General features: G+C 42.9%; 1 protein-coding gene across 1 annotated transcript in view; it reads left to right on the top strand.

The window, feature by feature from the left end:
- LOC132455802 (transmembrane protein 132C-like) overlaps positions 1–13771 on the top strand; it is a 121372-nt gene that overhangs the window by 86563 nt on the left and 21038 nt on the right. Inside the window, exons 5-6 of the mRNA XM_060049774.1 lie at positions 1225–1417; positions 12808–12951. Of these exons, the coding sequence (XP_059905757.1) occupies positions 1225–1417; positions 12808–12951 (337 nt within the window). The remainder of the gene's footprint in view (positions 1–1224; positions 1418–12807; positions 12952–13771) is intronic.

Here is a 13771-nt window from a genome sequence, read left to right as displayed (position 1 = left end):
GCTAGAGCTAGTACTACCTAGAGGACTAGCCTAGCCTAGCTTAGCTGGTTGCTGCTCTTACCCGTACACTATTTGGAATATTTGGCAGTGTATGATACAGTTACATGAAATAAATGCACAGCAGCATAATTAGATTAGAATTTTCATCAATCAGTGTTTTTTAAATTGATTGTTGAACCAAACATTACTCACAAATGTCATTATTAGTAAAAACTTTTTATCAACATATTTGGATTTTTCTTCTCGTATGATGTGATACAGGGTAAATATAGGGAACAGCTTGTTTTTGTAGGAAATCGTATAAGTTAATTGTTTGATGGTTCTTTTGCGACTTTTATACTTGATTAATTTTCATACATCTAAAGTTAACTGCACATTAATGCATTTTCATATTTCTTTATAAACTAATTGCTGAGGAACTTGAAAACCCTTGATAACACACAACTAACAGTATGTCACACAGACACATACACACCCACACACACACACACACACACACACACACACACACACACACACACACACACACACACACACACACATCCATAGCTCAATAAGGAAGAATTAAAAATAATAATAATATAAAAAATAAAAGAATAAACCTTTAATTGTTCATAGGTTTAGGTAGCTTCCATTTCTGACTGTTTTCTTTTACTAGGCAATTGGCAGATTAAAAAACACTAAACATTAGCCAAACAGCCCCAAGATAAGCTTAGTGTGGTGTTGTTGATTTCAAAGGCTTTTTTTAATCATACATTATCTTGGTCAAAATATTAACACAGTTAAAAATCCATCCATCCATTCCTAGTTCCAGGTTAATTTATATGTATATGTATATTGCCTTAGTTTTGTGCTACAGCAGATTTTATCATGTTTTTTATTAACATAATTCTGCTTAATACAGGTCGACCATTCATGATTTCCACTATTCCAATATCTGTTGATAATTAAATCATTTTATTTATTTGAGTTGAAACACTTGTTTCCTTGAGATAGCATTTTAGTAATTTAGTCATCTTCAAAAAAAATACAACGTTAATAATAATTTATTCCGAATTCATGTTTCGTTTCCCCTTTGTATTTGCACTTCCTGCTTCACCTTCCAATCGTAACTCTGCTCTCTACCTTTCTTTGTATTCCCAGTCACCTCCAGTCCGGCCTCCCCTTTGTGTCGGCACTTCCTGTCTCACCTGCCCTTTGCTGTTTCTCCCTCCTCTGTCCCAGGGCGGAGGCGGTGGCGGGCTACCAGCGGGTGCTGCAGGTGGACCTGGAGGTGAACGGCCTGACGGCGCCCCAGAGTGGCAGGGAGGCCACGTGGCAGGTGGAGTACCCGCTGACCCGTACCCTGACCAGCGAGGTGCACACGCTGCTCCGCCTGGCGCCCCCGGACCTGGGCGGAATCGTGCCTCTCGCCATGGTAACGAATAGCTTGGATGGCGGTGGAGAAAGCGTGTGGTTGTGTGTGTGTGTATGTGTGTGTGTGTGTGTGTGTGATTGATGCACAGATATATAAGGAGAGAGTAACAGCATTGACAGCATGATTTGCTGCAGGCGGAGGCTTTATTTGATGTGATGTTTAGGACTTGACATCATCTGAGATGCAGAATTAATAAATATAGTATTCCTTAAATTCCTTATTTATTTGGTATAGATCAGACGGATCTGTCTTATTTCCATTCATTCTGTTCCCTCATGAATGTTTTGTTGTTGTTTTTTTTACCTCTCAATGAGAGATTGCATCACTTCCTGTCAGGTTAAAGCCACCAAATTAATAATCTTGCATGTCCTTGAGGCCCTCTTTCAAACCAAACAGACCCCAGGGGTCTAGCCTACTCCAAAGTCTCCTTGTCCCGAGGTCTCATCACAATGTTGATAATTTAACCCTTTCTGCCAACGAGCCACAGCACGGTCTCTTCAACAGACAGGTTAACGACAATAGCAGCAGTATTCTGCCTTGATAGTGAGCATTTTAGTCAATGAGACTCAATTTGATCAACCAAGAGATTTAAAGATGCAGTGTGTAGTATTTAGTGACCTCTAACGAAACAGACTTGGCAGAAATGGAATATAATATTCATAAGTATGTTTTAATCAGTGTATAATCCCATGAGAATAAGAATGGTTGGGTCTTCGTTACCTTCGATTTATATCTTCATAGGGTGCGGGTTCTCTCCTAAGGAGTGTGCCATGTGGCTTCATCATGTTTCTACAGTGGCCCTGAATGGACAAACGGCTCTAGAGAGAACGCATTCAAAGGAAATAAGTTCTAGGAAGGAAAGGGGGCTATGGCTATGGCCCATTTGTTATACCTTTTTAGTGCCGTTGTTGTGTAGGAGCATTATAATGAGCAAGGTTGTATATGTAGTGCTCCAAAGGACGTGGTGATGTACTAGTATAACTATTTGCTACTAAATTCTTTACACCAGACATTTAAAACAAACAAATACTAGTCCCTGGTAATACTTTAGCTTCTTTTGACACTGCAGAGTTGGTCATGATCGTGTATGTCATGATGTTGTTTTTTAATATGGACTTCCTCTTCATTGATCACTTTTTAACAGGCCCTTTTCTTGGAGATTGTTTTGCTGGCCATTGATTTAACTTCTCATTGTGGAGTTGGAAACGCGATACCTCTTAGCACCTTCTTAATTGTCATTTGGCTGTTAACTGATAAAAGTTGTTGAGTGAGAACGCATTTGATTTGTTGACCAGCCTTTGAAAAGTGAATCAATATGTGAAGTCAGACATTGTATTATAGTGCATTATACATCAACTCTGTCTCTCTCTCTCTACCCTCTTTTTAATGTATCTACTGTATATATCTTTCCATCGACAGTGTATCTATCTATCTACCTATTGATATATCTATGTTTTTATTTCACTATTTGTCTGTCTATCTATCCTCTATCTATATTTATATGTATCTATCTATCCATTCATCTATCTATCTATCATCGATCTGTCTGTCTGTCTGTTGCGATAATCACATGACTTAATTGTCATGCCCCAGACTTGGTGATGTTTGTTTTTTTTAATTGAACACACATTTGTTGCCATTAATGACATCATTAATCTGATATTTATATAACTTGCTGAAACCATGGTGGGCAAGCATACAACAAATTGGTGGAGAATAATATGCCATTAAATTTTTTCTGAACTAAAGGCAGGTATTTTTCCAAGCACATTTCCAAAAGTGTGTGAAAAAATGATAAAGCAACCTTATTATCCATCGTACAGAGAAACTTGGTATTTAGGAGCCACAGGGCAGTCAAATAATGGAAGCCTGATTTGAATCCACTGCTGGTGCTGGTATCTGGCGACCCTTTATATAGCGCCTCTACACTCACATGCATATCAATACCCTAAATATATAGAGCCTATGAACCTCACAGAGCATTACATCAAGTACCCTGACATGCATTTAGTGTCACATATAATGATACAAAGTTACCGTTTCATTACAGTCAATATACTATATATATATATATATATAAAAAGTGAAAAAGAGCTTCCTTGATGCACAATGTTGTTGGTAAAAAAGATTTGTAAATTTGTCCGATTTTTCATAATTATTGACTTATCAGCGAGTAGTATGTTGTAGCATGAAAGGATGATGAGGAGGACCTGGTAGAAATGGAACTTAAAGGTTTGAAGTAATTGGAAAGGTGCAAAGTGTGGAGATATATACAAACTGTTTAAAAACTGCTATCCTATTCCCAGTAAATACTATGTTATATTATGTATATAATACATATTTATCATGTGTTAACGGAACTTATCTTTGGATGCATGAAGTACTTAGGCCATGAGATACACATAACACCAAGTTGTGAATAGTTATAATGAGGCAATCTAGGAATGTAAGGAATAGAGGTAGAGAGAAGAAAAAAAAGCAAGAGCGAAGTCAAAATAGGGGCGGAATGTGGCTCGGGAGTTAGAGCGGGTTTGCTCGTAACCGGAAGGATGATAGTTCGATCCCCGGCTCCTCCTTGCTGAGTGTCGAGGTGTCCCTGAGCAAGGCACCAAACCATGACTTCTCCTGACGAGCTGGCTGTCGCCTTGCATGGTTAACCCTAACCCTGGTTAGAAAAGTAGTCCACATAGAAAAGACTACATTATCTTGAGCATTTTGATCCTGCCATGGATTAAACATGCCTCTTATTTTTTCTCTCATTTGACGAGACTGCTCTCTTCCACAATCCAGCCCCAAAACATTCATCATTAGCATTGCATTCACACCGGCGCCCATCAGCCTTCCCTTCTCACGGTTTCCAAGTGACTAATCAGCTGGCTAGCAGTGAGCTTAGCATTAGCATTTGTTGTGAGCGACAGAGCGGCAGCGATGCCTGGATGTTATGAGTGCTTTGCCAAATGCGTTCGCTCCCTTCCCGAATGTGTCGGTGGCGCCCGTGTGACGTACGACAGGTGATGATCGATGAGGACCGGCGGGGGGGGGGGGGGGGGTGGCGAGGACAAACAGAAATCACGAGAAATCATAAATACCCCGGTCTTCCGGAGACGTCTCAAAAATATATAGCGGTATGCTAATTGTTTTGGGGGGCGAAGCGGTGAATCTTCGCAACGCCGCCCCGTTCCCGGGCAGCGTCCATCAACCCTGTCGCACTGTCAGGAAGTGTGTTTGAAGCACAGCTTGGCAGGCCTCTAATTGGCCCTGCAGTCAACCTATCCCCGCGCATGCTAAGTGCCTTCATGCCGCCGTTCTCCATCTGCATAAGGGTTTTTAATGCTCCCCTCCCGAGCTTCATTCAGTCCTCTGGTGGATATGCCAGTTCGGATTTGCCGGAGTATATTGCCTGTTTGTGCCTTGACGTTATTAATTCTGTGGCTGGCGCCATTCCCAGTGGCCTCACTCCCATTTACAAGGCTTCTGTTTTTTTTTTTGTCGTGTTTTTTTTTGATCTCCCTCTTGCCTCTCCTAAATCTGACTTCGAGAGAAAATCACTGAACAGCCAATCGCACAAGCTCAGCGCTGAGGGACCATTGGTTCAGTCCCGAACATTATATCGGAACACAAATAGAAAGGAAAGCCTCAGTTTTACCCGGGCGCCGGTCGAGCCAGGTCTGTGTGTCAGAATGAGGCATGGCGTGTGTTTTGTCAGGGTTTAGACGCTGTGTTTGTTGAAAGGAACATGCATGCACAGTCAGCTGCAAGTCAACAGCACACCCACTTACACAACAATGTGTGCGCCATTCATCTTTGTCCCCTGCTTTCCCCACGCACACAAACACACTGTTTTCTTATTCAATGACCGTTATTGTACTCCTGCAACCCCCCACACTCCCTTTTCGGCGGCCCCGTTGTGAAACTATAACTTTATTCTGCGGTTCTATTCTAAGTCGTGCGTGCCGCAAGGACAATCTCTGGCTTTCAACTCTCTTGTTTGTGTTTGTTACTTGGTGTCTTGTTGTGTGTGTTACTTGGTGTCTTGTTGTGTGTGTTGCTTGCCGGTGTTCCCGACTCACTTTGTTTATCCAGTGTGGGGTGATAGCACCGAGAAGCTCTTGCTCGCTATCTTTTGAGCTAATCAAATAGCCTGCGGAAAACTCCAAAGGGTCCACGGAAAAACCAACCAAAGTGTGTCAAACGCACACGCCCGCACACACGCCTGCACACACGCATGCTAACACACACACATGCAGTCCACAGGGTCCTTGGGAAAACCAACCGGGCTGTATCTATCACACACACCCACACGAACAAACACAAAGGCTCACACACACACACACACACACACACACACACACACACACACATACACACACACACACACACACACACACACACACACACACACACACACACACACACACACACACACACACACACACACACACACACGCACACACATTCACATACACAAACAGTCCACAGGGGCTTCAGAAAAGCCAACCTGGCCCTATCACACAGCGCCACACACACCGCCACACACACACACACACACACACACACACACACACACACACACACACACACACACACACACACACACACACACACACACACACACACACACACACACACACACACACACACACACACACACACACTGCTTTTCCAGAATTGATGTTGTCATTGTGCTCTCATGGTCGTCTGAAAAAGTTGAGAGGAGAGAAACATTGAGGACAGTTAATATTTAATCTCAGCCAAAGTATTCAGAAATCACAGCATCAACCACCCCCCCCATACCCCCCCCCCCCCTGCAAAACAAATACACAATGCCAAAAAAAGAAAACAACAGACTGTCAAACCTACAAGTTATGTAATAAATCAATATCTAATTAATCAGGAGGGTATAAATCACTGCATGTCCTGATGAAATAATCAATAGTGGTATTTATTACCTCTGGTCATGGCAGAATGCCTCCAAAAAGAAATCTTTATGTGCTAATACCTACAAAAAAGCTGCAATGTTAGCTGCTTTGCCAATTGTGTCAAATCAAGGCGAGCGACGGTGTTGATTATGCAGTTTACACCCGCTTTCTGGAACCCTCCTTTAGCATGTGTTTTTATGAACAGCTTAATTGAAGTCAAATTTAGCTACAGCTGTATTCTGTCTCCTCTTTTAAGACAAATTCTCATTCATAATTGAAAGCTGCTTTAGAAATGTGTAATTGTAAAAGTTGAATGAAAGTTGACCGTACCTGCTTCTATGACTCCTTGTTCTTTTATCTCTGTCTTTGTGCCATTCCTTTGTTATTTTATTATTTTATTATTAACAACCAGTCCTTTGAATTCAGTGGAACATGCTTCAACACTCCTGTTAAATTTTTTTGCCAAGAACTAAATTCTACAAAACGAAAAATAAATAAAAAATTGCCGAAATTCTTTTGAAGGAGGAACCTCTCCTGTTGGATGTCTCAGCGGTAAGCAGACTTCAAGCTGTGTTCTATTGTACCGGGTGCTGCATTTTCAAAAAGTACAGCATGTTTTCATATTCATTCCTGAGTGGCAGCGCAGTACGGAGTACGCAGTCAACGGACCATTTATACCATAACTGATTTCAAGTGAATATCTGAGTCTGTAGCGCCGGCCGTGCCAGGATGTGAGTTCCCCATTCGCGGCCCAGTAGTAGGCTGCCAACACTGTCAGACTGCTAACCGGCCTGTCTGTCAGTCAGTCACTCTGCAGCAGCAGCAATGGGCCTCACGCCCCGCCGATGAATAATCGAAAACAGCCCCTCCAGTAAAAGCAGGAGTCTGGATCCTTGGATGAATCTCTCTCCCCCCCCACACCTCCTCCTAGCCTCACGAGCATGCAGGGGAATCTTTGCGCAAGGCGTGGATAGCGGCATACCGGTCGCGTCTCCATGGAGCTCCGCTCTTTCTTCACACAGAGAAAAAAAAAAAACACAGGGCTTGGGGCTCGACTGTAAGAATTCGTAGATCGGGATGAAGTGCTTTTCAAGCCGTTTTTTAAAGTGCCGTTGAACCCAACGTCGTCTCTATTTTGCTTTCAAACAACCTAGCGGGTCTTTCATGATCTTCAATAGAGTGATCTATGCTCTGTTGTCACTGCCACTAAAAAATAGTAGCGTCGTTCAGACAAAATAGGGGTGAAATACCGTCCCGGCAAACCAGTTAGTGAACCAATCTGCTCCCACGGCTGGAAGTCACTATGAGGTGGGCGAAAGGGGTCAGCGAAGGCCCCCCCGATGTGTGTGTTGATGTGTGGTGCTCTGCCTGGGGGGGCAGAGCATGTTGACAGCTCTGTCTGAGATAGGATCAAGCTTCTCAGGACGCTTGTATGAAGTTAAAGGAGACACGTTATACCACCAGGTGTGAGTGTGATTAGCCGTTACAAGCTGTTTTGGAAAATCGGCCTCTACTGACATCAAGTCGGTGTGTCCACCTAGATGTATAATGGATAGATTAGCAACGTTTGCTACAGTCCACTGGTTAGGCTGGTAGACCAGGGTACATCTAGGGGCGGACACGCCCACTTTTGATGTCAGAAGAGGCCGATTTTGAAAATGGCTTGTAACGGCTAATCACACTCACGCCTGGTGGTATAATATGTCACCTTTAAATGCCACGGCGTGTGGCGCATTTCACTACACATACACAACGCTCATTATAGGCTTATCCTCAACAGCGTGTTCTTGCTTTATAAAAAGCACAATTGCCCTGAACTGTTACCATGGTGATAGCACCCCCCCCCCCCCTCCGCCGCAACCCCACCTCTTACTAGAACTCTCGGCCCAAAACCCATTTTTCACAAATTTATGGTGTTTGAATTTGAGCTGAAACAAGGGGTCCACTTACACATAGAGTGGCGTTCTCCCCTCCCCTGAACACAGCATGATTGGGGGTAGTGGAACACAAGAGTGGACCACAATGCATCACATCACACAGCCACAACACCTTTACATTTGTTACACATTGCAACACCAGCAGCCGCCATATTCTCCTGATGAGATCTGTCATTTTATAAGTGTGTGTGTGCGTGTGCGTGTGTTTGTGGTGTGTGTATGTTCACGGCTTTCATTTGGTGTATTTCCAATCTATGTGACTTTGTGTATTACTTTATGTGTGCCTGCGGTTCCTGCTTTTAGTACACACACGCAACTTCACAACCCACACATGTGACAATCATATTTCTTTCATTCCCTTTACCTGAGGCCCCCAAACATGCTATCTAAGTGTTTGTACCTTGCCCCCCTATCTATCCCCCACCCTAACCCCCGGATAGGTGTAATGGACTTTATCGATTCTGCAATCTCCCCCACCCTCGTTCTCTATCTCTCGCTCTCTTCTTTTCCTCTCTCTCACTCTTTGTCAGCTTCGTCCGATACATGTCAATGGGCTTCATTAGCAGGACAAGTATACAATAGGTGTTGCAAAAAGCCTTCAACATCAAAGCACAGCCATTAATAATAATAAGAAAACAAAGGTATTGATGACTCTCTCTCTCTCTCTCTCTCTCTCTCTCTCTCTCTCTCTCTCTCTCTCTCTCTCTCTCTCTCTCTCTCTCTCTCTCTCTCTCTCTCTGAGTGGTGGCCATGCTGAGATGAGGGATCTTGTTAAGACTAGCTCCTGTGTAGTACAATGTCCAGGTGGCTCCTCCCCCAGACCCATATCCTCCTGTGCCAGGCAGAGAGAAAACAGGCTATGTGTGTTTGTGTGTGTGTGTGTGTGTATCAGTGTTTATGTGTGTCTGTCTCACTCTGCATACATGCTTGAATGTGTGTGGGGGTATGTTAGTATATATCTATGTCTGGGAGCATAGATGCATGTGTGTGTGTGAGGTGTGCTTCTTCGTGGGTGTGTGTGCTGTTTTTTTTGTTGTTGGGGTGTTGTTGCTGGTGTGTGTTGGTTTCTGTCAGTTCATGAGTGCGTCCGACGGACGAATGTGCCATGGCTGTGGGATCTGTTGTTGTATGTGCGGTTCCATGCGTGGCCCTGTGCATAAACATCACTAAAAAGAAAATTCCGGTATTTTGAACGTTGAGGCCCCTTTCTGGTTTGTCTAGGATGAAATAGAGTGGTTGACACCGAAATTATGACCATATGTCCTGTCTCGGGTATTTGGCTCATTTAGAATTGCCACTGCTAGCTTTCGAATGGCTGGCTATGGGCATTCACAAACCTGTCTTTAAAACAACCCTAAACGTTCGTTTTCAGAAATGTGCAACTCACCGAGTGGTAAGTGGTGTTCGTTGATGTTCCAAATCAAGTATCGTAGCGAAATACAGTTTGTGTCATGTTTTATTTGGCATTTTGTAAATCCATTGATTTCTGTTGGAAGACTCATTGCTCATTGACCGGAAACGGAAGGGGGGGCTGGGTGTAGTCTTTTCGCTCGGTCTAGCCCTACTGTTGAGACGGAGAACCTAACGAAAAAAAGACTCTAAACCTTTCAGTTTCCGGTTCCGGTTTCCATTTCAATGGGATTTACAAATTGCCATTTAAAACACGACAGAAACTGTATTCCGCTACAATACTTGATTTGGAACATCAACAAACACCAGGGTTTAGGGTATTTAAGGACAGGTTTGTGAATGCCCGTAGCCAGCCATTCTGAAGCAGGCAGGGGCGATTTGAAATTAGCCAAATACCCGAGACAGGACCAATAGTCAACGTTTTGGTGTCAACCACTCTATTTCATCCTAGATGTTCAACGTTCAAAATACCGGAAATGTCCTTTAAAATAATAGCCTCATCATAGCAGTTAGAAGGCCTAAGTGTTTCCCCTACTGTCGCATACTGTCGGCTTCATGAGACACGCCTGCCCTCCCCCCTTCTTTGGAGAACCTCCCCCTGCCCTAAAGACCCTCCCCCTGCCAGAAGACCTGGGGCCCTGATGGTTGAATCAGATACTGATTGCACGTGTCTTGCACATCAGTCAAGCCGTCACCCAAAATGGGGTAGATAGAGGAAGGGATAAATGGGCAGAGATGGGCGGAGAGATTGAGCTGTAAGGATGGTGGATAAGGCGAGGGAACAACCCACATGGGTACAAAGTGTTAAAGTGGAAGTGAACCCCCTGTTTCTGCTCAAATTCTAATACTATCAGATAATGCGTTTTGGGCTGAGAGTTATAGGAAGCAGGGAGCGATTGGATATGAAATGCGCCACACACCAGTGTGTCATACTAAGTATACTAGGTGTCCGGAACATTGTGGTTAACAGCTGCTCTGGCGGAGCTCCACACACACACACCTTGCCACCAGTGTCCCTTCATCATGACGGCAAAGGGCTATACTAAAATGCACTTTGGTTGGCGGTGTATTTCATTTGAATCCTGTCTTCTCGAAATTATAGTCTAATTTGAGTAATTGTGATAAAGGGGCTAAGATTCATATGTAGAAGATCTTATAAGAGCTATTACCTGGTTTAATTGATTTCAATGAACTAGGGTTCACCTCCCCTTTAAAAGTGTGGGCGTGTGCGTGTGTGCATGTGTATGCGTGTGCGTGTGCGTGTGTGTGTGTGTGTGTGAGAGATTGGTATGGAGGAAACACAAGCACACAAAAATGTTTTCCCCATGGCGGTTAATTAAATGTCATCATTTATATTCAAAAGTAATTAAAAGTGTCTGCATGTGGCATTGCTTTAAGTATTTTAATGATGCTGGAACTAAAATGAGACCGGAGTAGCACATATATATATAAAGAAATGTGTGCGATCTGTTTGATCTGTGTAAAGCTTGTCTAGCAGCTGTAGATATTTGACCGGGTTGATGCAATGTTGGCAGCAAGGGAATTGAAAAGACAGGACATGATGGGACATTTAGCATTGAGAGGGAGACAGGACTGAATGAGACTGGAGAGTTTAAAGCATGATCATTACATTGAGGCTGGAACAAGTGCCATAATGAGATAAGTTTGGATCACAATTCATTTGTTCGTTTAAAGCTCTTTTAATTGGTTGAATTTCATTATTTTGCATTCTGTAGTGCAAAAGGGTAGTTTTCTAATTTGGATTCTGTATCATTAGTACATTTTCAAAGTCTTCAACACCGATGTGAATATTTCTATAAATAAACAGCGATTGTGTTGTGCGGATTCTCTGTAATTACTTCACAGCCTGATTGTCAAAGGACGGGTCATAGGTGATCGCTGATATATTAGATTAGTTCAAATGTCCTTTAGACACACCTCTAATTGTCTGTGTACGTAGCCTTAACCAGATGTCAAGAGGACCATCAGACAGAGAGAGCGCGAGAGAGAGAGAACTGGAAATAAATCGGATTGAGGAACGAACGAGGGATGGAGATAGTAAGAGAGAGAATGCAAGCGAGATAATCTGAGATCATTACTAGGCCTGAAATCCATTAGCCTCAGCGGTGCATATTATAATACACATACATATATTATATTTAACAATATAAAAAGGCTATCTGCTTTCTATTGCAAAGATGCTTGTGGTTACAAAGTGGATAATATGCAGCAAAGCATAAAGCACCGTCAAAGACGTGAACCAAGAGCTGGTCAGACATCATAGATAGCTGGTCCTCTTTTGTCTCTTTATGAATAATAATATAAATATATATTTATATGATTATTTTCTTTTTCAATGGTTTAGGGCCCCCTCTTAGCAAGGGCTTTGTTGCACCTAAGCTGTGTTGAACACACACAAACACACACACACACACACAAACACCCACACAAACACACACACACACACACACACACACACACACACACACACACACACACACACACACACACACACACACACACGCACACACAGTAGGAGAGTGTCAGGGATTACCACACGTTGTCTTAATTGATCTCATTATACTCTTCCTGTTCGTGCAATCTGTTGTTATCAATTTATTTTTTTCTCACAGTGGCTACGCTGTAGTGAAATGGATTCTGGGTAATAGCTGCTAATGAGGAGGTAATTCATGTAGTGTAATCCCGTACTCCAAAGTCATTAACCAGATGACGTAAAACGTGTTTCATTTAGGGCTAGTGCTAAAAGGAAGACGGTATTTAAGTGTTTATAGGGTTTTAAGGGTTTCTGTCTCGCAGTTTATAATTGTTTTCAGGTATTCATGGCTTTGTGGCAGAACAGAGTGTGCTGGATTCAAACGCATCACTAATCTGTATGGGCAACATATTAGGGAAGATTTCTCAATAGTATTAGCATAGAAAGATTGTCAGCTGGATGCTAGCATCAATAACAACATTCTTTGGCATGGCCTTTAATCCACAGTTTTACCGTTGTATTGATCTGAAGTGGTTGCTGGTCGAGATGTCTCTGTCTATTCATCGTCATTATGAAATCATAGAACGACAATAATCAAATCAATAATGCATTAAAATGTGTGCTCCGCAGGAGAGCGAGATCCTCAACACAGCGGTTCTCAACGGACGCACCGTCGCGGTCCCGGTGAAGGTGGTTACCGTGGGAACGGACGGAGCCGTCTCCGACATCACCGAGTCGGTGGAGTGCAGGTCTTCGGACGAACAGGTGATCAAGGTGAGCCCTGTGTCCCTCTCTGTTCCAGTGTGGCTGCATTCCCCAAAGGCAGCTTTTCCCTATAATGGTCAACAACGTTTCCTGCATGGGGTTCTTGTTTGAATTGTTGTTGAGCAGGGGTCAAAATCCAGGGTGAGCACCGCTGATTGGCCTGCCCATGAGCCAATCACAAGGCTCCGTCGATGGCGAATTTGAATCCACTGCTGTTTATCTTAACTTTAAATCTTTCTTCTGATTCAATATAACTCGAATTCGATATAAATTGAATCAGAAGACGTATTAATACAGCTTTTTTTGTTTGTGAACAAGCTGTTTTCAAGTATTATGTCGCACTCTCTCTGTCTCTCTTTCTCTCTCTCTCTCTCTCTCTCTCTCTCTCTCTCTCTCTCTCTCTCTCTCTCTCTCTCTCTCTCTCTCTGGTTCCCCTCTGTTTTCAAATGTAAACTAGCTCAGGGATGTATTGTAACGGTGTGTTAGAGGCTGGGCAGAATGAGGAACAGTTTTTAACGGCTGGTTTAGAGAACATGCCTCCCGGCATGAATTTTGGATGAATGGTATTTTAAACACTGTATTGTTGACCATCGATCTGCATAGCTCGGCAGGACTCAGTGTTCATTTTAACAAATTAGCGGAGCAAAGCGTAGCTAGCAGCATAGCTGAGCACAAAGTCTTAGAGAAAAAGTAATAAAAAAAGAATAAAGAAAATCAGTCAGTTAGTTTGAAGAGTTTAATGGCCTAACTCTAAATATGTCAGTGAATAGTCCATTACCTTGTCTTCTGTGTTTGGTACAGTGCGTATTTATTTTTAAGATGTTTTACT

Source organism: Gadus macrocephalus, chromosome 4, assembly GCF_031168955.1.
Source record: "Gadus macrocephalus chromosome 4, ASM3116895v1".
NCBI lineage: Eukaryota > Metazoa > Chordata > Actinopteri > Gadiformes > Gadidae > Gadus > Gadus macrocephalus.
Note: the sequence above shows the minus strand (reverse complement) of the source record. Positions and strands in the feature narration are given on the sequence as shown.